The sequence below is a fragment of the Oncorhynchus mykiss genome, chromosome 17 (assembly GCF_013265735.2).
Source record: "Oncorhynchus mykiss isolate Arlee chromosome 17, USDA_OmykA_1.1, whole genome shotgun sequence".
Classification (NCBI taxonomy): Eukaryota; Metazoa; Chordata; class Actinopteri; order Salmoniformes; family Salmonidae; genus Oncorhynchus; species Oncorhynchus mykiss.
The window spans coordinates 49,257,695-49,283,510 of NC_048581.1; the positions used below are offsets into that span (position 1 = coordinate 49,257,695).

The following is a 25,816-nucleotide window of genomic DNA, read 5'->3' on the forward strand; positions in this document are numbered from 1 at the left end:
GAGAGAGAGAGAGAGAGAGAGAGAGAGAGAGAGAGAGAGAGAGAGAGAGAGAGAGAGAGAGAGAGAGGGAGAGAAAAGTGAGGCATTACCATTCTGCTGATAAACAGGATGGTGTGCTCCGGGCTGCTGAATCTTCAGAGAGATAGAGTTAGACAGGAAACAGACATGTGAGAGATGTATTAAATGTGTGTGTGTGTGTGTGTGTGTGTGTGTGTGTGTATTTCATGCGTGTGGCTTCTGAATAAACATCCATGTGAGTATATTAGCGTCAGTGTGTGAGAGACTTGTGTTTGGGATGCCCCCCCCTCACCTCTCCCCCCAGCCCCCCAGAGTTGTGTCCCAGTTGGGGACTGCCACCCAGGGCGGAGGCCGTCTCTCCCTCCATGTTCTCACTCAGCATGTCCTCCGCCTTGTCCACGATGTCTTTCAGCTGGTCAATGAACATCTCCTTCTCTATGGGCAGGATGAAGCCATTCTCCACCTGCATACACACAGACAGAGACACACACACAGACACAATGTAACTACAAGCAATATAATAATGCCAAAACAAGAATACTGAAGAAGTGATAGCACTTCAGGAACAATCATAATGTAAGTATCCCATTTCAATACAGGAAAGATACGATTACAAGGGGATTGATAATGAACTGGATGACCGAACAGAATACTCATTTATAAGATCTTCTGCTGTAGCGCATTTGAGCATGGTGGCCCTATTTAAATATTAAACAATCTATTTGAAGTTCTCAAAATAGCTTTTCCCAGGACATCCCAGACAGACAGAGGACCTCTGTCTAGACCTAGGGTCAAATACAATTTGAAATCCTTCAAATCTTTTGAGCATTTGCTCTAGCCTGTCCGGAGCGCCAGATGGGCCAGATGGGAATAGTTTTGTGACTATTCTAATTCATCCATTAAGCCAGGAAAGCTCAATCAAGCACAGATAAAGAATTTGAAATGACTTCAAGTCATTTTTTGCACCCGGGTCTACGTCCCATAACGGCACCCTATGCCCTACATGGTGCGCTACTTGGACCAGAGCCCTATGGACCCTGGTCAAAAGTACTGCACTCTAAAGGGAATTGGGTGTAGTTTGGGACGCAGAGAGGTCTGCCAAGGTCATGACCTCACCATGTAAATGGCTATCTCCTCCGGAGCATCTCCATCCAGGTCGAACTTGAAGGTCACCATTTTGTGATTGTGAGTCTCCAGCTGGCATTCCACCATCTTATCGCCTGTGTTGCACACCTGAGGGGAAGGAGAAAACACTTTGAATGTGAAAGTACAAATATGCATATACTTTGAATACACAGTATAAATTGTCATTTCAGTTTCAAACTTCTCCCCTTTGGGCTAACTGAATAGCTTATAAACGGCTAAAACATTGAGCAAATCAAATCAAACGTTATTTTCCCCACGCGCCGAAAACCACAAGTGTCGACTTTACCGTGAAAAGCTTACTTTACAAGCCCTTAACCAACAGTGCAGTTCAAGAAGAGTTAAGAAAATATTTACCAAGTAGGCTAAAATAAAAAGTAATTATAAAAAGCAACACAACGAGATTATTGTGCACTGGCCAGGTCGGAGCTGTGGTCAGTGTGAACGGATGGACTTACATTGAGCATGCTCAGTTTGGGCTTGTTGGTCTTCTCCTGTCGGGAGCGCGTGCGGGCCGATTTGCGGTGGTGTTTCCGGGTCTTCCCGTCCCCTTTCCCACCGCTGGCCGAGCCATCGCAGCCATCACTCATCTCCTTACCCGACGCCACGTCTGAGTTGAAGCTAAAGGCAGGGATGTGAACGAGTTCAACAATACTTTTAACACATTCTCTCTCTCTCTGCTTCTCGGCGTGTCATTAAGATGGGACTCTGGTGTAGTAACTGGTGTTTAGTTTAAAGATAAAGTTACCCTGAATCTAAGGATGGATTGTTGTCTGACCTTGCCCATAGACTGGTTACATGGCAAGGAAACCAATATGTCATTTTATAACTTGGGTGAACTATCCCTTTAAGATGTCAGTGAGAAAGTATTCACTATTGACAAGGCCAGGCGTCCACACCACGGTCACACACTACAGCCCCTATACCGTACACAGTACCCACTACAGCCATTGTTGGGGAAGAACATTTCAACAACACTAGTCAAGCTCAGAAGGTATGGCCACACACCTGTCATAGCCTGGGTAACTGTGAAAGGCCATGGGTTTCTCTTGCAGTGGCTCCTGAAGGCAAAACAATGGGGTTGTTGGATTCACAAGAACATGTCACATGGGGTTAGAGTATGGCTGGGTCTCAAACGGCACTCCACTCCTTCCCTATGTGGTGCACCATTTTTGACCAGCGCCTACGTAGGGAATAGAGTGCCATTTGGGACGCAGCCTGCATTTACAATATGGGCCGTGCATAGCCGACACACAAGAAAAGAGTGCACTGATGCATGTACGAGTACTGTACACAGTATGTGCTGTACGTTGTTGTAGAGTAAGAGTTGTATCTGGACACTCTTGGAAGTCAAGGCGCCTGGAAGAACCTTTCCAGTTGAAAAAGGTTCTTCGAGGAACCCCTTGTGTTTTGTGATGGGAGGGGTTCAATTTGAAACCTTTTTAATAATATATTGCAAAGGTGGCAGCCTATCAGATTGGAGGCGTGGCTTGTTGGAAGTGTGACTTTCAGATCATTCTCTTTGGTCACTTCTTTAGCGTAGTCATTCCTGTTTATCGTGTTAAGTTTGTACACTGCAAATTAAAATGTTCCTTGAATATTTGTGCGCATTATATTCTAATATAATATTCATCAAATTAACATTGCTGATTACATTTACTCTAACGGGTAGCCAACAAAAATGATCTATCGTAAAGCCACGCCCCTACTAAGCCATGCCTCCACTCCAGGGTTCCTCCAGGAACCCGTTGCTACATTGAACCATTAAAGGTTCCTCCAAGAACCCCTCAACTAACGGAAGATGCAGATGTGAACCATTAACTAGCAACGGTTCCTTGAGGAACTCCAGGGGTTCCTTGAGGATATCCATGGTTCCTCGAGTCACCACTAATTCTAAGAGTGTACTGTACTGTAGAAACGGTTGATAACTGTGTGGTGAAGAGCTACCTCTTGGCTGGCCTCAGGTTGGCAAGAGGTGGACACAGATGCAGTGTCCAGGTTCTGCTGAGTCGTGGACAAGCTGAAACGGTCAGGCACTGGGGCTGCTATCTGGATGCCAGCGGGCTTCAGGGCTGCAGCTGGAACCGGAGCCAGGCGTGGGACCCGGGCTGGGATCTCAGGGACAGTCTGGTCAGACTCGGCTGCAGCAGCAGGTTCGGGGTCCACCACCTCAGCCCTCCAGGGTGAGGAGAGGATGGCAGGCTGGACGGGGTGGAGCGGAGCGAGGGCCGACACCTGAGCCTCTCCATGGGGGTCCTGAGGGGCACCAGACTGGACCTGGAAGGAGGAATGACTCAGGTATTACAGAACCTTTTTTGCTACTGCTGCTAAAGATACAGTACAACCTACTTGTTTATCCAAATGTATGTTATGTGCTGTGCTACATTTACTATCCATATTCCAACAAAGTCAAAATGTAAAGCCAATGTATTTGTAAGGTTTTGTAAAGCCAGCTTACAGTGCATTCGGAAAGTATTCAGACTTATTCAACATTGTTCTAAAATGTATTAAATACATACAAAAAACTGTTTTTTTAGAAATTTTTGCAAATGTATTAAAAATAAAAAACAGATATCTTATTACATAAGTATTCAGACCCGTTGCTATGAGACTCATTGATCATCCTTGAGATGTTTCTATAACTTGATTGGAGTCGGTGAAGAAGGGTCTTGGTCAGCGAGGTGACCAAGAACCCGATTGTCACTCTGATAACCTTCCAGAAGAACAACCATCTCTGCAGCACTCCACCATTCAGGCCTTTATGGTAGAGTGGCAAGACGGAAGCCACTCCTCAGTAAAAGGTACATGACAGCCCACTTGGAGTTTGCCAAAAGGCACCTAAAGGACTCTCAGACCATGAGAAACAAGATTCTCTGGTCTGATGAAACCAAGATTGAACTCTTTGGCCTGAATGCCAGGTGACAAGTCTGGAAGAAACCTGGCACCATCCCTATGGTGAAGCATGGTGGTGGCAGCATCATGCTGTGGAGATGTTTTTCAGCGGCACGAACTGGGAGACTAGTCAGGATTGAGGAAAAGATGAACGGAGCAAAGTACAGAGAGATCATTGATGAAAACTTGCTCCGGAGCGCTCAGGACTTCAGACTGGGGCGACGGTTCACCTTACAACAGGACAAACACCCTAAGCACACAGCCAAGACAACGCAGGAGTGGCTTCGGGACAAGTTTCTGAATGTCCATGAAAGGCTCAGCCAGAGCCTGGACTTGAACTCGATCGACCATCTCTGGAGAGATCTGAAAATAGCTGTGCAGCGACACTCCCCCTCCAACCTGTTGACATGACAGGGTAGGGCAAAACAAATTAATATAAATGGAAAAAGCTAAATAAACAGAGCAACATAATGAGAACGTAATAAACACACAGCTTTAATCTCTATGTTTCTCCAAAGATATCAGGTTAGATTAGGAGTGAACACAACTCCTGATCTTTATCAATTACTTAAAGGCCCAATCCATAAATTATGTGTCCCCAGTGGTAACAAAACAAAGTACAAACACAATCGACCAGAAACAAAACAAACACAAACAAAACAAGTTGTTTGATTTTCACCATTGAGTGCACCTGGTTCCTCTTCTTCACTGCAAAACCAATATTGTGTGCACTCACAAATACCCTCCCTAGCTGTCAGTCCTCCAGGGCACTTTTCTTACTTGTTACTCTCATTACGTATTACTTGCTTATGGATTGTGCCTCTACAATTCTGATCAAATATACATGATAGATCTGTTTTGCATAAGCGCCATGAGTCTGTCAAGCGAGAACCTACACATTATGGAGAAACAACCCCTCTGAGCAGGTAGTGCAATCTAAAGTGAACTATTTGTGGCAAATAGTTAAATATAACAGCCAGGAGTACACACTTGTTTAATTACATTTTTGTATTGGGTGTATCTACTGACAGCCTGTATTGTCCCGAAAAGATACATCCGTTGTTTTTTAAAAATTTTCTTTACTCTGCCTGCAAACATACTGGATGCTTCAGAAGCCATTGAAGACATCAACACCATGAATTAACACATTGGGAATCATGTAGAAACCAAAAAATGTGTTAACCAAATCAAAATATATTTTATATTCTTCAAAATAGCCACCCTTTGCCTTGATGACAGCTTTGCACACTCTTGGCATTGGTGAAGTCTCAACCAACTTCACCTGGAATGCTTTCCAACAGTCTTGGAGTTCCCACATATGAGAGCAGAGAACTTGTTGGCTGCTTTTCCTTCACTCTGCAGTCCAAGTAATCCCAAACCATTTCAATTGGGTTGAGGTCAGGTGATTGTGGAGGCCAGCTCATCTGATGCAGCACCTCATCACTCTCCTTCTTGGTCAAATAGCCCTTACATAGCCTGGAGGTGTGTTGGGTCATTGTCCTGTTGAAAAACAAATGATAGTCCCACTAAGCCCAAACCAAATGGGATGGCGTATCACTACAGAATGCTGTTGTAGCCATGCTGGTTAAGTGTGCCTTGAATTCTAAATAAATCACAGACAGTGTCACCAGCAAAGCACCCCCACACCATCAAACCTCCTCCATACTTCACAGTGGGAACCACACATGTGGAGATCATCCGTTCACCTACTCTGCGCCTCACAAAGACATGGCGGTTGGAACCAAAAATCTCTAATTTGGACTCATCAGACCATAGGACAGATTTCTACTGGTCTAATGTCCATTGATCGTGTTTATTGGCCCAAGCAAGTCTCTTCTTATTATTGGTGTCCTTTGGTAGTTGTTTCTTTGCAGCAATTCGACCATGCTGCAGTCTCCTCTGAACAGTTGATGTTGAGATGTGTCTGTTACTTGAACTTTGTGAAGCATTTACTTGGGCTGCAATTTCTGAGTCTGGTAACTCTAATGAACTTATTATCCTCTGCAGCAGAGGTAACTCTGTCTCGGTCCTCATGAGAGCCCTTTTCATCATAGCGTATTGATGGTTTTTGCAACTGCAACTGAAATGTTCCAGATATACTAACCTTCAGGTCATAAAGTAATGATGTACTGTCGTGTCTCTGCTTATTTGAGCTGTTCTTGCCATAATATGGACTTGTTCTTTTACCAAATAGGGCTATCTTCTGTATACCCTCTACCTTGTCACAACAGAATGAATTGGCTCAAACACATTAAGAAAAAAATACCACAAATTAACTTTTAACAAGGCACATCTGTTCATTGAAATGCAATCCAGGTGACTACCTCATGAAGCTGGTTGAGAGAATGCCAAAAGCGTGCAAAGATGTCATCAAGGCAAAGCGTGGCTACTTTGAAGAATCTCAAATATAAAATATATTTTGATTTGATTTAACACTTTTTTTGTTACTACATGATTCCTTATGTGTTATCTTGTAGTTTCGATGATTCACTAGTATTCTACAATGTAGAAAATAGTAAAAATTAAGAAAGTCCCTGGAATGAATATGTGTCTCCAAACTTTTGACTGGTACTCTAAGTATTTTACACCCCTATGCTATGACATTCCAAACTGAGCTCAAGTGCATCCCAATTAGCTTTGATCATCTTTGAGATGTCATTACAACTTGATTGGTGTCTACCTGTGGACAATTCAATTGCTTGTACATGACTTAGAAAGAAACACACCTGACCAAACTGAGCAACTGGGCAGGAAGGACCTTGGTGAGGGAAGTGATCAAGAACTCAATGACCACTCTGGCCAGACTACAGAGTTCCTTGGCTGAGACGGGAGAACCTGCTGGAAGGACAATGGTCAATACAGCACTTCACCAATTTGGGCTTTATAGGAGAGTGGCCAGACGGAAGCCATTCCTGAGAAAAAAGGCACATGACAGCACGCCTGGAGTTTGCAAAAAGGCATGTGAAAGACTCTGAGATAATCAGTCAAATGATTCTGTGGTCTGATGAGACAAAAACGGAACTCTTTGGCTTGAGTGCAAAGCGCTATGTCTGGAGAAAACCAGGCACAGGCCATCATCCATCTAACACCATCTCTGCTGTGAAGCATGGTGGTGACAGCATCATGCAATGGGGATACTTTTCAGTGGCAAGGACTGGGAGACTGGTAAGGATAGAGAGGACAATGAATGGAGACCAATACAGGCAAATTAGAACCTGCTTCAGGGCACAAACATCCCCAGACTGGGGCAAAGATTTACGTTCCAAAAGGACAATGACCCCAGCATACAGCCAAAGCATCGCTGGAATGGCTTCAGAACATGAATGTGAACGTCCTGGAGTGATCCAGCCAAAGCCCAGACTTCAATCCCATTGAAAAACTGTGGGAAGAATTGAAGATTGGGAGCAGCGTTCAACAGCAATCTAATTTAACAGAGTTTGAGAAAACCTACAAGAAAGAGTGGGAGAAAATCTCCAACTCTAGATATGCAAAGCTGATAGACATACCCAAGACAAAGCTGTAATCGCCGCCAAAGGTGCTTCTACAAAGTACTGACTCAAGGTCGTGAATACTTACTGTATGTACATATGAAATTTCTGTATTTCATTATATATTTTCATTATATATATATTTTCACTTTTCATTTTTCACTGAAATACATATCTAATTGGTCACTGGAAAAGGGACACTTTACAAATGTATGGAAGCATGCTAAACTGTGTCCTTACCTGAAACTCAAGGTACTATATTTGCAGATTATACTATAATCTATACATCAAGACAATCTGTTCAACGGGTACAGCGAGCTCTACAAATAGATCAGGGAAATATCAGGGAGTGGGTCTGCCGGAACAAACTTGTTATGAACGCTAAGAAAACCAAAGATATGTCGGTCTGGTAACAGCAGGCACAACATGGGATGTGATTAAGCATGGGGGGGAGTACAAATTAAGGAAGTGGCAGAAACCAAACTACTAGGGGTACAGCTAGACAACTGCTTACCATGGTTGTCTCAAATAACTCATCTATGTATGTAACGGAAAACATAGAACAAAACATAGAATGCCCACCCCAACTCACGCCCTGACCAAACCAAAATAGAGACATAAAAAAGGAACTAACGTCAGGACATGACAGTACCCCCCCCCCCCCCCCCCCCCCTAAAGGTGCAGACTCCGGCCGCAAAACCTGAACCTATAGGGGAGGGTCTGGGTGGGCATTTCACCATGGTGGCGGCTCTGGTGCGGGACATAGACCCCACTCCACCTTAGTCTTGGCATACTTAGGTGGCACCTCTGGAGTGGCGACCCCGAACTGGGGACCCTTACATCGGGCCCTGAATAGCAGGGAGACTCTGGCGGCGCCGGACAGGCGGGAGACTCTGGCGGCGCCGGAGTGAAGGGCGGCTCTGACGGCGCCGGAGTGAAGGGCGGCTCCTGACTAATGGGCGGCTTCGGCGGCTCCTGACTGACGGGTGGCTCCGGCCGCTCCTGACTGACGGGAGGCTCTGGCGACTCCTGACTGACGGGCGGCTCTGGCAGCTCCTGACTGACGGGCGGCTCCTGACTGACGGGCGGCTCCGGCCGCTCCTGACTGACGGGAGGCTCTGGCGACTCCTGACTGACGGGCGGCTCTGGCAGCTCCTGACTGACGGGCGGCTCCTGACTGACGGGCGGCTCTGGCGGCTCCTGACTGACGGGAGGCTCTGGCGACTCCTGACTGACGGGCGGCTCTGGCAGCTCCTGACTGACGGGCGGCTCTGGCAGGCTGGGGAGACCTACAGGAGGCCTGGTGCGTGGAGGAGTCACCGGATGTACCAGGCTGTGGGGGAGCACTGGAGCTCTGGTGCGCAGCCTTGGCACCACTCCTCCAGGCTGGATGACCACTCTCGTATGGCACTTGCAGGGGGCTGGCCTATAGCGCACCAGGCTATGAGCGCGTACTGGCAACACCGTGCACTTAACCGCATAACACGTTGCCTGACCAGTACTGCGCTTCTTCCGGTAAGCACGGGGAGTTGGCTCAGGTCTATCGCCTGACTCCTCCAATCTCCCCGGGTTCCACCCCAAAAAATTGGGTGGGCTGCCTCTCGTGCCTGTTGCGCTGCCTTACCTCATATCGCCGCTGCTCAGCTTTCGCTACCTCCAGTTCTTCCTTGGGGCGGCGATATTCCCCAGCCTGTCCCCAGCCTGTGCCCATCTCCTCCCAAGTCCAGGAGTCCAGAAGCCTCTGCTGCTGGTTACCACGCTGGTTGGTCTGTTTGTGGTGGGTAGTTCTGTAACAGTTTTCCTCCTCTTCTGAGGAGGAGTAGGAAGGATCGGACCAATATGCAGCATGGTACGTGTCCATGTTAATATTTATTTAAACTGATCACAAAAAAAAGAGAGTGAAAAGAAGGTGCAGACACAGAGACAGAAAACAACTACCCACAAAACCCATGTGGGCAAGAGCTACCTAAGTATGGTTCTCAATCAGAGACAACGATAGACAGCTTCCTCTGATTGGGAACCATACCAGGCCAAACACAGAAATACAAAACATAGAACAAAACATAGAATTCCCACCCCAACTTACGCCCTGACCAAACCAAAATAGAGACATAAAAAAAGGAACTAAGGTCAGAACCTGACAATGTAAGAAAATAATTAAAACTACATGCATGGTCAGAAGGATAGCAAAATATTTACAGGGAAAGATTCTTAAGCAAACAACCCAAGCATTAATAATTGAGAGTCAGGTGATCTACTGTTCTGTGGTGTGGGGAAATGCAACAGGAAGTGACATTAGGAGGCTGCAGAATGCAGCAAGTTCTAAGGTGGGGATACGATTCCTTTGTTGTAGTTATGCACAATGCTCTTGGGTGGTCATCAATCAATAAGATCATACAAAATAAAAAGAAAAGCTAATCTTGTTGCAGAGTACACCATTTAACAATGGCCAAACTCCATTCACAACAGGGTTCAGTTGGTAAGAGACAGACATTCAGTCAATACTAGGAATAGATTGTCCACCATCTATGGGTTATCCCGGGAGAGAAGGTATACTGGCAAATTAACATTTTGTTTCAGAGCAATGAACAGTTGGAATAATTTATCTGAGCAAACCAGAAACCTTTCACTATATACATTCTGATTCTGATGAAGGCCATTGCAGGCTGAAAAGTTAATATTTTAATCTGGGGGGGGGGGTTATGGTGAGCGAGTGTTGCACCTTTTCCTTTTCAATATATAAATTCAAACAATACTTCAGAACCAGTTGAACATAATCGTTTGGAAGGTTGTGCAGGACCAGGGCAGATGAAGGAACCAATCTACTTATCATCAGGATTTTTTATATATTGTGTTTTTCTTACCTGTCAATGTATTGCGTCTGTTGTTTGTAACAGTGTGTTCTATGTGAACATGTATTATGTACAATGTACAATGTATTATACATTGTATTTAAATGTTTAAAGGTCTGAACAAGATCTTAAAGAGATTATAATAAAATCCCCCCAAAAATCTAACAAATCTACTGCCCACCTGTGTGCTGATCTGCAGTGGCTGGAGAGGGGGCGTGGCCTGGGAAGGCTGCTGTAGAGGGGTAGAAGCATTGCTGCCCAGGCAGGCAGCTGATTGGACAAGACTGATGGGGATGTCAGAGCACTGCTGAGGTAGAGGCTGGCTGGCAGACAACTGTGGTCGAGATAGAGAGATAGAGAGATAGAGAGAGATAGAGAGATAGAGAGATAGAGAGAGAGAGAGAGAGAGAGGCAGGGTGAGTAAAAATCATGACGACGTTAATTGAACATCTATATCTGTCCTGTTCCAGAAACATAATATATTGCCTCTCATACACTCTGCCTGTCCAGTCACCAAGTCTAGTTGCCAAACAGTCTTTCTGACTGGAACACACACCCTCGGTCACAGCGTCTGACTGGGGATACACGCATAAACATACACAAAGCTCTGGGCTCACACACACACACACACACACAGCTGAGAACAACAAAAATCACAGCCACTATCATCTCTGCTTATTAAACAGAAGCCTGGGGACAGACAGCATCTGACTGGATGGTCAGGATTTTGTCAATGAGAGTCCAACAAACTAGCACATCTCATATTTACACTCACATTTAAATCAAAAAGTGTCGACAAGTGTAGACCTTACCATGAAATGCTTACTTACAAACACTTAACCAACAGTGCAGTTCAAGAAGAGTTAAGAAAATATTTACCAAATAAACTAAAGTAAAAATTATATAAAGTAACACAATAACATAACAATAACGAGGCTATATACAGGGGTTACCGATACAGAGTCAGTGTTCGGGGGTACAGGTTAGTTGAGGTCATTTGTACATGTAGGTAGGGGTGAGGTGAAGTGACTACGCATAGATAATAAACAGCGAGTAGCAGCAGTGTACAGAACGAATTGGGGTGGGGTCAAAGTAATAGTCCGGTGGCCATTTGATTAATTGTTGAGCAGTCTGATGGCTTGGGGGTAGAAGCTGTTAAGGAGCCTTTTGGTGCTATACTTGGCACAAAACAGTCTATGACTTGGGTCGCAGGAGTCTCTGACAATTTTATGGGCTTTCCTCTAACACTGCATATTATATAGGTCCTAGATTGCAGGAAGCTTGGCCTTGGTGATGTACTGGGCCATACACATTACCCTCTATAAATCAAATCAAATCAAATCAAATTGTATTTGTCACATACACATGGTTAGCAGATGTTAATGCGAGTGTAGCGAAATGCTTGTGCTTCTAGTTCCGACAATGCAGTAATAACCAACAAGTAATCTAACTAACAATTCCAAAACTACTGTCTTGTACACAGTGTAAGGGGATAAAGAATATGTACATAAGGATATATGAATGAGTGATGGTACAGAGCAGCATAGGCAAGATACAGTAGATGGTATCGAGTACAGTATGTACAAATGAGATGAGTATGTAAACAAAGTGGCATAGTTTAAAGTGGCTAGTGATACATGTATTACATAAGGATACAGTCGATGATATAGAGTACAGTATATACATATGCATATGAGATGAATAATGTAGGGTAAGTAACATTATATAAGGTAGCATTGTTTAAAGTGGCTAGTGATATATTTACATCATTTCCCATCAATTCCCATTATTAAAGTGGCTGGAGTTGAGTCAGTGTCAGTGTGTTGGCAGCAGCCACTCAATGTTAGTGGTGGCTGTTTAACAGTCTGATGGCCTTGAGATAGAAGCTGTTTTTCAGTCTCTCGGTCCCAGCTTTGATGCACCTGTACTGACCTCGCCTTCTGGATGATAGCGGGGTGAACAGGCAGTGGCTCGGGTGGTTGATGTCCTTGATGATCTTTATGGCCTTCCTGTGACATCGGGTGGTGTAGGTGTCCTGGAGGGCAGGTAGTTTGCCCCCGGTGATGCGTTGTGCAGACCTCACCACCCTCTGGAGAGCCTTACGGTTGAGGGCGGAGCAGTTGCCGTACCAGGCGGTGATACAGCCCGCCAGGATGCTCTCGATTGTGCATCTGTAGAAGTTTGTGAGTGCTTTTGGTGACAAGCCAAATTTCTTCAGCCTCCTGAGGTTGAAGAGGCGCTGCTGCGCCTTCTTCACAATGCTGTCTGTGTGAGTGGACCAATTCAGTTTGTCTGTGATGTGTATGCCGAGGAACTTAAAACTTGCTACCCTCTCCACTACTGTTCCATCGATGTGGATAGGGGGGTGTTCCCTATCCCTATAGCACCTTACAGTCAGATGCATGGCAGTTGCCATACCAGGCGGTGATGCAACCGGTCAAGATGCTCTCGATGGCGTAGCTGTAGAACTTTTGGAGGATCTGGGGACACCAAGGAACTTGGAACTTGAAACTCTCGACCCGCTCCACTACAGCCCCATTGATGATAATGGGGGCCTGTTCGGCCCGCCTTTTCTGTAGTCCACAATCAGCTCCTTTGTCTTGCTCACATTGAGGGAGAGGTTGTTGTCCTGGCACCAAGCTGCCATTTCTCTGACCTCCTCCCTATAGGCTGTCTCATCGTTGTCAGCGATCAGGCCTACCACTGTTGTATCGTCATAAAACTTAATGATGGTGTTGGAGTCGTGTTTGGCCACGCAGTTGTGGGTGAACAGGGAGTACAGGAGGGGACTAAGTACACATCCCTGAGGGGCCCCTATGTTGAGGATCAGTGTGGCAGATGTGTTGTTGCCTACCTTTACCACCTGGGGGCGGCCCGTCAGGAAGTCCAGGATCCAGTTGCAGAGGGAGGTGTTTAGTCCCAGGGTCCTTCGCTTAGTGATGAGCTTCATGGGCACTATGGTGTTGAACGCTGAGCTGTAGTCAATGAACAGCATTCTCACATAGGTGTCCTTTTGTCCAGGTGGAAAAGCGCAGTGTGATTGAGATTGCGTCATCTGTGGATCTGTTGGGGCAGTGTGCGAATCGAAGTGGGTCTAGGGTATCCGGAGGATGCTGTTGATGTGAGCCATAACCAGCCTTTCAAAGCACTTCATGGCTACCGATGTGAGTGCTACGGGGCGGATATCATTAAGGCAGGTTACCTTCACTTCCTTGGGCACAGGGACTATAGTGGTCTGCTTGAAACATTTAGGTATTATAGACTCAGAGAGGTTGAAAATGTCAGTGAAGACACTTGCCAGTTGGTCAGCGCATGCTTTGAGTACACATCCTGGTAATCCATCTGGCCCTGTGGCTTTGTGAATGTTGACCTGTTTAAAGGTCATGCTCACATCGACTACCGAGAGCGTTATCACACAGTCATCCAGAACATCTGGTGCCCTCGTGCATGCCTCAGTGTTGCTTGCCTCGAAGCGTGCATAAAAGGCATTTAGCTCGTCTGATAGGCTCGCGTCACTGTCCAGCTCGCGTCTGGGTTTCCCTTTGTAGTCTGTAATATTTTTCAAACCCTGCCACATCCGACGAGCGTCAGAGCCTGTGTAGTAGGATTCAATCTTAATCCTGTATTGATGCTTTGCATGTTTGATGGTTCGTCTGAGGGCATAGCAGGATTGCTTATAGGCGTCCAGATTAGTGTCCCGCTCTTTGAAAGCGGCAGCTCTAGCCTTTAGCTTGATACAGATGTTGCCTGTAATCCATGGCTTTTGGTTGGGATATGTACGTATGGTTACTGTGTAGACAACGTTGTTGATGCACTTATTGATGAAGCCGATAACTGAGGTGGTATACCTCAATGCCATTGGATGAATCCCGGAACATATTCCAGTCTGTGGTAGCAAAACAGTCCTGTAGCGTACATCCGCGTCATCTGACCACTTCCGTATTGAGCGAGTCACTGGTACTTCCTGCTTTAGTTTTTGGAGGATAGAAGTATGGTAAGATTTGCCAAATAGAGGGCGGGAGAGGGCTTTGTATGCATCTCTATGTGTGGAGTAAAGGCAGTCTAGAGTTTTTTTCCTCTGGTTGCACCTGACATGCTGGTAAAAATGTGGTAAAACTGATTTAAGTTTGCCTGCATTAAAGTCCCCGTTCACTAGTAGCGCTGCATCTGGGTGAGCATTTTCTTGTTTGCTTATGGCCTTACAGAGTTGGTTGAGCCACGACTCGGTGAAACATAAGATATTACAGTTCTTAATGTCCCATTGGTAGGATAATCGTAAGTATTTTCCAATGATTGCATGATAGCAAGTAGACCTGCTGGCAGTGGGAGTTTACTCGCTCGCCTACAGATTCTCAAAAGGCAGCCTGATCTGCATCCTCTTTTCCTCCGTTTTTTCTTCACGCAAATGACGGGGGATCTGGGCCTGTTCCCGGGAGAGCAGTATGTCTTCCTCGTCGGAGTCGTCAAAGGAAAAAGTTTCTTCCAGTTCATGGTGGGTAATCCCAGTTCTGATGTTATTTTTGATCATAAGAGATGGTAGCAGCAACATTATGTACAAAATAAGTTACAAACAATGCAACAACAAAAAAATAGCACAATTGGTTACGGGCATGTAAAACGACGCCATCTTAACACCCAAGTGTTAGATTCAGAAAAGATCCTTACCTCGTGGCTGGGCTGGGCTGTAACAGCAGGCTGCGCCTGTGCCTGTACAGTGGCGAGAGGGTCAGCAGCTGGGAAGCTCTGTGGGGCCGTGGGGCCGTTCTGATGTACCGGAGGCCCTGGGGTGGCTGGAGCAGAGGCTGGCTGAGCCTGGGGCTGGGGCTGGGGCTGGGCCTGGATCCACCCTGCACTGGGCTGGAACACACAGGAGAAAAGGCAGTCTTTCAGATTATGACAAAGATTATCAAGAACACATCATATAGAATCAGCATTTTTCTTCACGGGATCAAAGAAGGGACAAATCATTGTTGAGCAAGGTTGATATTGTTTTGCTGGAAACTGCCGGATAAAAGTAATTGAGGAGTGGCTGCTGCAATAGTAAGGGAATCTACACAGCTGATCCACCATCTCGTAATCGAGCCATGTGGTGTTTATCTGCTGAGGAGTGAACAGAGGCAGATAGAACATCACTGTTATGCTTGAGGGTCGGTGTTATGGTCAGGAAATTACAGTAACTTTCCCAAAACTCCCAGGTTTTCCAGAAATCCCAGTTGGAAGATTTTTCAGGAGGGAATAAGCAGAAAATCCTCCAATGAGGACTTATGGAAAACCTGGGAAATTTGGGAGTTACTGGAAATGTTGCATCCCTAGGGGTTGATTTGGGATTGGGAAGTAATGTTGCACTTGGTCATCATGGGAGGGACAGAGAAAGCTATGATCGCGGGATCTGGCAGCTTGCGAGGCTAAGAGAAAGCGGAGGTGCTGCAGCTAGGTGTGGTGTTGCTACAGCAATGGCTCAGAAGGGTCAAAGTTCAATCAAGCCGGTAGTATCCCTGACCTACCATTGAACCATTTGGTGATAGAAGCAGGGGCTTTTCCAAACCCAGGCCTTGGTCAGAATGCTCAGGCACTGGAGAGGTGGGCTGGCTTTGGCTGGGCCAATAGGCCCCGCTGTCTGGGGAAGTAGGGGAGCTGGTCCTGTGAACCCTAGCCTCTCCATAGCTTTGGCTGGGCTGGTACGGGGCGTGTAGGGGTGTTGGGGAGCTTCTCCTGCGACTGACGATGTGGCTGAGACAGTGGTCGAGCAGGGAGAGATCTCCACTGGAGGAGCCGACCATTAGGGAAGGAGGCGGGGAAAGATGTGAGGGAGACGGAGGAGCCGACAGGGAGGAGGTGATTAGAGGGCGATTGAGCAGTGAGAGAAGCTGGGGGGAGACTAAGGAGGGGGTGTGTACTGATGAGCGCTGGGGGGAGGGAGGGAGGGGAGGCGTGTAGAGGTGGCCTAGAGACCCCCCAGCCTCCATCCTAGTTCTTAGTAGAAGGTCAAAGCTCGCACAGGCCCTGTGGGAGTGGAGTAGAGGGAGGTCTGAGGGGCGTCGTATAGGATTTGTAACCAGGATGGCAGGATGGGGGGGATTGACTGATTGATTGATTGAGTCAAGGTAGGAACACTGATGGTATTGGGACAAGTGAGGGGAGAGGACAGGATACCGAGGGGGAGGGGAGTCTAAAGGGGGGACCGCGGCTGCTGCGTACTCCTCTGAGTTTTTGTTACCCTCCGGGCTCCGATGTGTTACTTTGTCTCGTTTGGGACAGAGGTGGCAGGGAGAACGGCACAGAGGCTTAGGGAGGGAGTGGGTCCTGCACATGTCAATCAAGGAGGTGCTTCCACGTCTAGCGCACTGATTGGTCCCACCACAACACACTGTACTCTCATTGGTCCCACAACCAACCAAGAAATCTCCTTTCATCTCTTGAGAGAGAAGAGCATTCTGGAATGCAAAGGGCTCACTGAAGTGTTGCTGCTCAGGTGGCATCGACCGGACAAAAGAAAACAGATTTTAGTTCAGTTTGTCTTTACAAAAGACAGATAATACCGAAAATAAAATGTTAACAAGGAGCTAAAGAGACATAGAAAGGGAATGTCTGAGACTTGCAGTGAGGATATGTTTATAATAATGAGTTTTGAAATTTGAGTTAGAGGTAATGGGGAATTTTGTATGAGAAAACTTACAGGTGGAGACTGGTAGTCCCCCTGGTGCAGCTGTGCTTTAGGTTGCTGGTAGGCCCCATGATGCAGCTGAGTGGTGGCTTGCTGGTAGGCCACCTGATGAAGCTGTGTGGTAGTAGCTAAGGAGTAGGCCACTTGGGGAGGCTGTGCAGTGGGCTTCTGGTAGGCTCCCTGGTGCAGCTGGGCCTGGGGCTGCACAGGGGGGCTGTAGACCACCTGGGGTGTAGAGATGGGCTCTGGGATGGACTGGTATGGGGCACTGGGCTGACTGTTTTTAACATTTGACAGCACCATGAGGCCCACTCCACCATCAGCTATAAGAACAGGAAACAGAGGGGAGAAAACATAATATCAAACTGGCGAGAGACTGAGAGAAAGAGAGAGAAAGAAAGAAACAAAGGGATGGAGAGATGAAGTGTCATTCAAATTCAAAAGCTGGGAGATGACTCAGAGCTGAGTCACACCCTGCATCTCTCTCTCTGCATCTCTCGCTCTCCCTGCATCTCTCTACCTACCCTTCATCTATAAGCCTTGTGAAGTTTTTTCCCATCTGGATTAGATAATTGCGATGGAGGAGATGGCTGGCGTTTTACAATCCCCTAACCAATTGTGCTATTGTGTGTGTTTTTTTGCGTTATTTGTAACCTATTTTATATATAATGTTTCTGCCACTGTATCTTATGACCAAAAAGAGCTTCAAGATATCAGGACAGCGATTACTCAACCCATACTGGAGGAATACTATTTCTTTAATGAGTCAGACGGGAAGGATTTACTTCAGACGCCGACAATGCGCAGGAGAAAGAGACAGAGATATTGGGGACGAAGGTCCAGGTGCCTTGAAAGGATCCGGAGGGGAGCGGGTATTCTCCCTTTACCATCGGTCCTATTAACCAACGTACAATCATAGGAAAATAAAATAAATGAACTACGATCACGTATATCCTACCATTGGGAAAATAAAAAATGTAATATCTTATGTTTCACCGAGTCGTGGCTAAACAACGACATGAATAACATACATCTGGTGGGTTTCAAGCTTTTTCGGCAGGATAGGACAGAGGCCTCTGGTAAGACAAGGGGTGGCGGTCTATGTATATTTGTTAACAACAGCTGGTGCATGAAATCTAAGGAAGTCTCCAGGTTTTTCCCGCCTGAGGTAGAGTATCTCATGAAAAGCTGTAGAACACACTATTTACCAAGATAATTTTCCTCTATATTCTTCATAGCTGTCTATTTACCACCACAAACCGATGCGGGCACTAAGACTGCACTCAATGAGCTGTACACGGCCATCAGCAAACAGAAAAAGCTCACCCGGAGACGGAGCTCCTAGTGGCCAGAGACTTTAATGCAGGGAAACTTAAATCCATTTTACCTCATTTCTACCAGCATGTTAAATGTGCAACCAGAAGGAAAACAACTCTAGACCACCTTTACTCCACACACAGAGACGCGTACAAAGCTCTCCTTCACCCTCCATTTGGCAAATCAAACCATAATTCTATCCTCCTGATTCTTGCTTACAAGCAAAAAGTAATGCAGGAAGCACCAGTGACTCGATCAATAAGAAAGTAGTCAGATGAAGCAGATGCTAAGCTACAGGACTGTTTTGCTTGCACAGACTGTAATATGTTCCAGGATTCTCAGTCACTGGCTTCACCAATAAGTGTATTGATGACGTCGTCCCCACAGTGACCATATGTACATACCCCAACCAGAAGCCATGGATTACAGGCAACATCCACACTGAGCTAAAGGGTAGAGCTGCCACTTTCAAGGAGCGGGACTCTAACCCGGAAGCTTATAAGAAATTACGCTATGCCCTCCGACAAACCATCAAACAGGCAAAGCGTCAATACAGGACTAAGATTGAATCATACTACACCGGCTCCGACGCTCTCCGGCCAACTATTACAGACTACAAAGGTAAGCAAAGCCACAAGCTGCCCAGTGACACGAGCCTACCAGACGAGCTAAATGACTTCTATGCTCGCCTCGAGGCAAGTAACACTGAAACATGCATTAGAACATCAGCTGTTCCGGACGACTGTGTGATAACGCTCTCCGTAGCCAATGTGAGTAAGACCTTCAAACAGGTCAACATTCACAAGGCAGCAGGGCCAGATGGAATACCAGGACGTGTACTCCGAACATGTGCTGACCAACTGGCAAATGACTCACTGACATTTTCAACCTGTCCCTGACTGAGTCTGTAATCCCAACATGTTTCAAGCAGACCACCATAGTCCCTATCCCTGTGCCCAAGAACACTAAGGTAACCTGCCTAAATGACAACCGACCCGTAGTACTCACGTCTCTAGTTCTGAAATGCTGGTCATGGCTCACATCAACACCATTATCCCAGAAACCTCAGACCCACTCCAATTTGCATACCACCTAAACAGATCCAAAGATGACGCAATCTCTATTGCACTGCCCTTTCCCACCTGGACAAAAGGAATGCTATTCATTGACTACAGCTCAGCATTCAACATCATAGTGCCCTCAAAGCTCATCACTAAGCTAAGGACCCTGGGACTAAACACCTCCCTCTGTAACTGGATCCTGGACTTCCTAACGGGCCGCCCCCAGGTGGTGAGGGTAGGTAACAAAACATCTGCCACGCTGATCATCAACATAGGGGTCCCTCATCGGTGCGTGCTCAGTCCCCTCCTGTACTCCTTGTTCACTCATGACTGCATGGCCAGGCACGACTCCAACACCCTCATCAAGTTTGCAGATGACAATAGTGGTAGGCCTGATCACTGACAACGATGAGACAGGCTATCGGGAGGTGGTCAGAGACCTGCCGTTTGGTGCCAGGACAACAACCTCTCCCTCAACATAATCAATGATGTGGACTACAGGAAAAGGAGAACAGAGTACGCCCCCAATGTCATCGATGGGGTTGCAGTGGAGCAGGTTGAGAGCGTCAAGTTCCTTGGCGTCCACTTCCCCAACAAAACACACTAAGACAGTCATCAAGAGGTCACAACAAAACCAATTCCCGCTCAGGAGACTGAAAAGATTTGGCATGGGTCCTCAGATCCTCAAAAAGTTCTACAGCTGCACCATTGAGAGCATCCTGACAGGTTGTATCACTGCCTGGTATGGCAACTGCTCAGTCTCCGACCGCAAGGCACTACGGAGGGTAGAGCGTGTGGCCCAGTACATCACTGGGGCCCAGCTTCCTGCCATCCAGGACCTCTATACCTGGCGGTGTCAGAGAAAGGCCCTAAAAATTGTCAAACACTCCAGCCATGCTAGTCATAGACCCTTCTCTTTGCTACCTCACACCTACGATACTGGAGCACCAAGTCTTGGTCCAAAAGGCTTCTTAACAGCTTCTACCCCCGAGCCATAACACTCCTGAACAGCTAATCAAAGGGCTTCCCAGACCCATCTTTTATGCTGCTGCTACTCTGTTTATTATCTATGCATAGTCACTTTAACTCTACCTACATGTGCATATTACCTCAATTACCTTGACTAACCGATACCCCCTGTATATAGCCTCGCTGTTGTTATTTTACTGCTGCTCTTTAATTATTTCGGACTTTATATTTTCTATTTTCTACTTAACACTTATTTTCTCTTAACTTCTTAAAGCATTGTTGTTTAAGTGCTTGTAAGTAAGCATTTCACTGTAAGGCAAGGTCTACATCTGTTGTATTCGGCACATGTGACAAATACAATTTGATTTGATTTGATTTCGTTGAACTGATCGACCCTTCCTCAAGAAAAGGTGATCTGCCTGTGTGTGTGTGTTTCAATTACTTAAAGTGTTTCTCAGTTTTCTTGTATACACATTCATCTATGTGTTTGTTTGTTGTTTGCTGTTTGTTGTTTGTTTGTTTGTTTGTTTGTTTGTTGTTTGCCTCTGTCTCTCCCTTCGTGTTTAGAGGCTGGTTTCAGGTTCTTACATGTAGTCGTTGTGGCGTGTGCGGGCAGGCTGCAGATCAGGGTAAGGGGCTGGTCAGCTTCTGCCTCCTCTGGCTCTGCTGGGGCCAGTTGCGCCCCCTGTCGTGGTACCCCCATGCTGGGCACCTGCAGCAGGGTTGTTTAATGTACAGATTCGATCAACAATAACATGGTAACATTGATTCAGATTGAGTGGTTGGTGACCACTGGTCTATCTTAAAATGATTCCTAGTCGATCACCAAACATTTCTGTAGAAAAGCCAACGACATGTGTCTTGCACTGTTTGGCGGTAGGTGCACTTGATTCGTGCCAGGTAGGTGTTTCCATTTTGAACCATTTCATTTGTCTGAAGGGACAAACTCTGCCTACCCGGTAGACCCAAAAAGCTAAATCAAGTGTGCCTACTGCGCAGTCCAATCAAATTGCTTAACTCACCATGCCTGCAGCTTCCTAATCCACAGGTAAGTTTGATACTAGCCAAAGTGAGATTTCACAACTTTTGAAACCATGACTAGAGAGAGACTATCAAAGAATACAGCAAAGAGCTGCTGTTTTTATGAGTGAATTCATGTTTAAGTTTTTATTCAGAACTGTCAACACTGTTTTTATTATTCCAACACTTTTACAAAACATTAAACGCGCTTCTCACTTACAGTCGCGGTACAACAGGCACCTCAGCTGCAATTAATGAGTAGCTAATTGTATCGATAGGCCTGTGGTCTTATTATTAGCGGATCGTCGTGTCTATTTTTTTAATCAAGGAATATTTCACTTTCTCTGGCCGTAGGAAAAACATGAATTTAAGGCAGAAATAATGAGGTATGACTCAAGTTTCGCCATCAGGTGGAAGACGGTGTCCCCTCTGGTCAGTCTCACCGGACAAAAGTAGAGAGGAGGGGCAGTGAGCGTCGGACCCAATGCCGCTCTCTCCCTTCTCTCCGTTGAGACCTACCATCAGATTCAGGTACCGTCAGTCCAGTAAAATAAAAAAGAGAATTATTTAAATGTATCCTCTTTGTGCCTCACAAGTACACAACAACTGATCTATTTTCTTATCATAGCTTGAGTTTTTAAATATAATATGGTCTGAGAAGAACAATATTGACAGGCCAAGCACAGCCAATATGCTGCAATAATGTATTAGGCCTACTGCACGAACCTCATTCCTACAGACCTGTATTCATTAGGTTAATGTTGCATAGGCCATGTTTAAAGAAAATATCTGAGTGGTACATCTCAGCTTGCATTTTGACCCCGAAAGTGATCTTGACTCAGAAAGTTTTGGTGACCAAATAAAGGGACAACTTAAACAACAACAACAACAACAACGACAAATATAGCTGGGAGCAGCAATGAACGGGTTTCAGACGATGACAGAAAGGACAAAAGATCAGTTGGATAACAAAGCAAGCACTCTCAACTGTCTTCTTTATCTTTCGATCTTCCTTTTGTTAAATCAAGAATGACGCAAGTGAAGTTTGTTCTAGTGCTTTAGGTTGGTTATCTTTGAAAGCAGTTATCACTCTTAAAGTCATTACTTAATGTATTGAGTTTATCTATAAATATGAGTAAGTCAAAAGTTTGGACACCTACTCATTCAAGGGGTTTTCTTTATTTTTTACAATTTTCTATATTGTAGAGTAATAGTGAAGACATCAATACTATGAAATAACACACATGGAATCATGTAGTAACCAAAAATTATAATCTATTTTATATTCTTCAAAGTAGCCACCCTTTGCCTTGATGACCGCTTTGCACAGTCTTGGCATTCTCTCAATCAGCTTCATGAGGAATGATTTTCCAACTGTCTTGATGGAGTTCCCACATATGGTCGAATGTGGTGTTATTTGGACTTATGGTACATGAGAATACGCTTTTCAAAGGTTTTCCAAAATGTCCAAGATGGAGGAAAATCTATCCTGATGGACCTTATGGGTCCTTGAGGCAATTTTTTTCAGCATGAGGAAAGACACCTACATAGAACGTTTCACGTCTCTAGGTCAAACAGGGCCGATATGAAGGTTTATGTGAGACTGCTTGTAAAAACGCCCCCTATAGGCCAATTGGTGCCAATATTTTTGACCAAGTTACTCATGGCCTCTAGTTTCTGTGTGCCAAATTAGAAAAAAAGTTACCAATCTTAAGTTACTTGACCATGTCAAGAAAACAATTATAATTCAGAGAATAACAATGGCTTTGCTGTGAACCCATAAAAAGCACAAACCTGTAGCAGGTTCTGGGTCTGGTTCTCAACTGCAGGGACGGTTCGCTCCCTCCTCCATTTGATGAGAGCCACTCGATCCTTGATGGACTTTCCTACGATCTTCACATCGCTGTCCAGGAAGAAGCCTGAATCTACCTATAACAGAGAGGTTATTACCAATGCTGCGTTCATAACATCTCATAAATACCAGCATACGACTGGGGAAAATCCACTTGAACGCCCCTCCAACTGGTAATTACTAGAGGGAAACTTGTCCATCATCTCTCTCCGACTTCTCTCACATGCTGATGTCACAACTCTGATGTCACATACTAAGGAAATGACACCACACAGACCCCAGCCACGATTTGTTCACTTCCTTGCCGTCAGGCAGATGGTATCGGAGCATGAGGTCTGATAGAAACTGTCTCTGATCCTGTTGGTGTCTAAAATCCATCAGACTGCTGAACACTTGAACTGGACTGAACACCTGCTCTGATTCTCCGCACCTTAGCACACATGCACTCACTCACACTCCTCCCCCCCACACACACCCACACACAAATGTACATTCATGTTACGCACACATCACTGCTGCTAGCATTATGATTGCTAAATGCCACATAGTTAAAAAAAACCTGTCCCCCAAACCCCTCTTCCCCAAAACATGTGTAAATATTAGACTATAAATTGTATTATACTTATGCTACTATTTGTATTCTTATATTTTATTATTTCTTATTGCTGTTGCATTGTCAAGAAGGAACCTGCAAGTAAGCCTTTCGTTGGACAGTGTATAACATGTATATCCCATACATCTGACTAATAAAACTTGAAACTTAAAATGACCTCGATAACAGAATTTTCGGCAGTTAAATGCTACAAAAAAAACATTATTTATAAAAAACAATAAAATATGGTTTTCGACCACTATAATTTGTTTACGAGGATGATCTGTACTTTTACTTTATGATTGCTGCAGCTTGTTTGCCATTAGCCAATTGGCGTTCTCAATGAGTTGAAAGCACGTAAATGCACACAACTCGTTGTTCTAATTTTACAAGTAGTATTGTCAGAGTTTCCAACTTTTTATGAATGCAGCATAAACAAACCAGGAAGAAGCCTGACTCCACCGACGGAAAAGAGGTTATCCTCAGAAATACTCTAAGGACGAGATGCTAATCCAGTTCTTTTCAATTAGCAGTGCAGTGCATTCTGGGTCAAGGGGAGCACTCCTTCAAGGAGAAAATGGGAGTCAATTGGGCACTAGCTCAACATCCCAAGAATAGCATGAATTACATGAACAAGACGCACAATATTACAGATCTTTTCCGAGATGTGACTATTAAGTTCTCCGTAATATTTTACTGCTTTGAAATCGTGACATTACATGCTTTCGAGTAAAAAAAATATGTTTCTCGACTCATACCCTGACTTTCTAGAAGGGAGTGTGTGAGAAATGGCCTAGCAACCATGTGATACAGCATGACAATGTCAATGTGATTGGTCAAGAAAGCTCAGAGCGTTAGGTATTTCTCTATTAATCTTTCCTACAGTTTAGGGTCTTTCAGTAGATTGTCTTTGTTATCACAAAAAAAAACAGACGGAGCACTGACTTCACCTACAGCAGACTGGACAGAACAGGACAGTGCAGACAGGATAGAGGTTATCACTAAAAACCCTGACTCCATCTGCAGTAGACAGGACCGTGCAGACAGGACAGAACAAGGAAGGACAGAGGTTATCACAAAGAACCCTGACTCCATTAACAGTAGACAGGACAGGACAGGACAGACAGAGCAGGAATGGATAGAGGTTATCACTAAGAACCCTGACTCCATCTGCAGTAGACAGGACCGTACAGACAGGACAGAACAAGGAAGGACAGAGGTTATCACAAAGAACCCTGACTCCATTAACAGTAGACAGGACAGGACAGAGGTTATCACAAAGAACCCTAACTCCATTAACAGTAGACAGGAAAGGGCAAACAGGACTGGACAGGACAGGATAGTGCAGACAGGATAGAGATTATCACTAAGAACCCTGACTCCATCTGCAGTAGACAGGACAGTGCAGACAGAGAAGGAAAGGATAGAAGTTATCACTAAGAACCCTGACTCCATTAACAGTAGACAGGACAGGACAGGACAGTGCAGACAGAGCAGGAAAGGATAGAGGTTATCACTAAGAACCTTGACTCCATTAACAGTAGACAGGACAGAGCAAACAGGACAGGACAGTGCAGACAGAGCAGGAAAGGATAGAGGTTATCACTAAGAACCCTGACTCCATCTACAGTACAGTAGACAGGACAGGACAGACAGGACAGAACAAGGAAGGCCAGAGGTTATCACAAAGAACCCTGACTCCATCTACAGTAGACAGGACAGCAAAGCAGAGGTGTTATCACCAGACTTGAGCTAACGTGGAAATATGAATTGATCAGACAGCACTTTAGGGACATCAGCTGTCCCTATCTTTGTATCACAGTCGCCCAACGAGATAAAAGCTTGCCCCTCCTTAGCCCACAGCTCTCTGATGGGCCACAGGGTCGGGCAGGGTCTACCAGATTGACTGGTTTAAATCAATACCTTCCTGGATGATACTGGCCCGACC

General features: G+C 45.5%; 1 protein-coding gene across 4 annotated transcripts in view; it reads right to left on the minus strand.

Moving 5' to 3' along the window:
• Positions 1-25,816, minus strand: part of wnk2 (WNK lysine deficient protein kinase 2) — a 74,851-nt gene that overhangs the window by 26,569 nt on the left and 22,466 nt on the right. For all 4 annotated transcript variants that reach the window (XM_036950029.1, XM_036950028.1, XM_036950027.1 and 1 more), the window contains exons 7-17: positions 23,219-23,353; positions 20,993-21,116; positions 17,070-17,380; positions 15,059-15,250; positions 10,575-10,727; positions 3,109-3,438; positions 2,170-2,222; positions 1,620-1,782; positions 1,135-1,251; positions 311-481; positions 90-132 (exon numbers count right to left, since the gene is read on the minus strand). In XM_036950029.1, the coding sequence (XP_036805924.1) occupies positions 90-132; positions 311-481; positions 1,135-1,251; positions 1,620-1,782; positions 2,170-2,222; positions 3,109-3,438; positions 10,575-10,727; positions 15,059-15,250; positions 17,070-17,380; positions 20,993-21,116; positions 23,219-23,353 (1,792 nt within the window). The remainder of the gene's footprint in view (positions 1-89; positions 133-310; positions 482-1,134; positions 1,252-1,619; positions 1,783-2,169; positions 2,223-3,108; positions 3,439-10,574; positions 10,728-15,058; positions 15,251-17,069; positions 17,381-20,992; positions 21,117-23,218; positions 23,354-25,816) is intronic.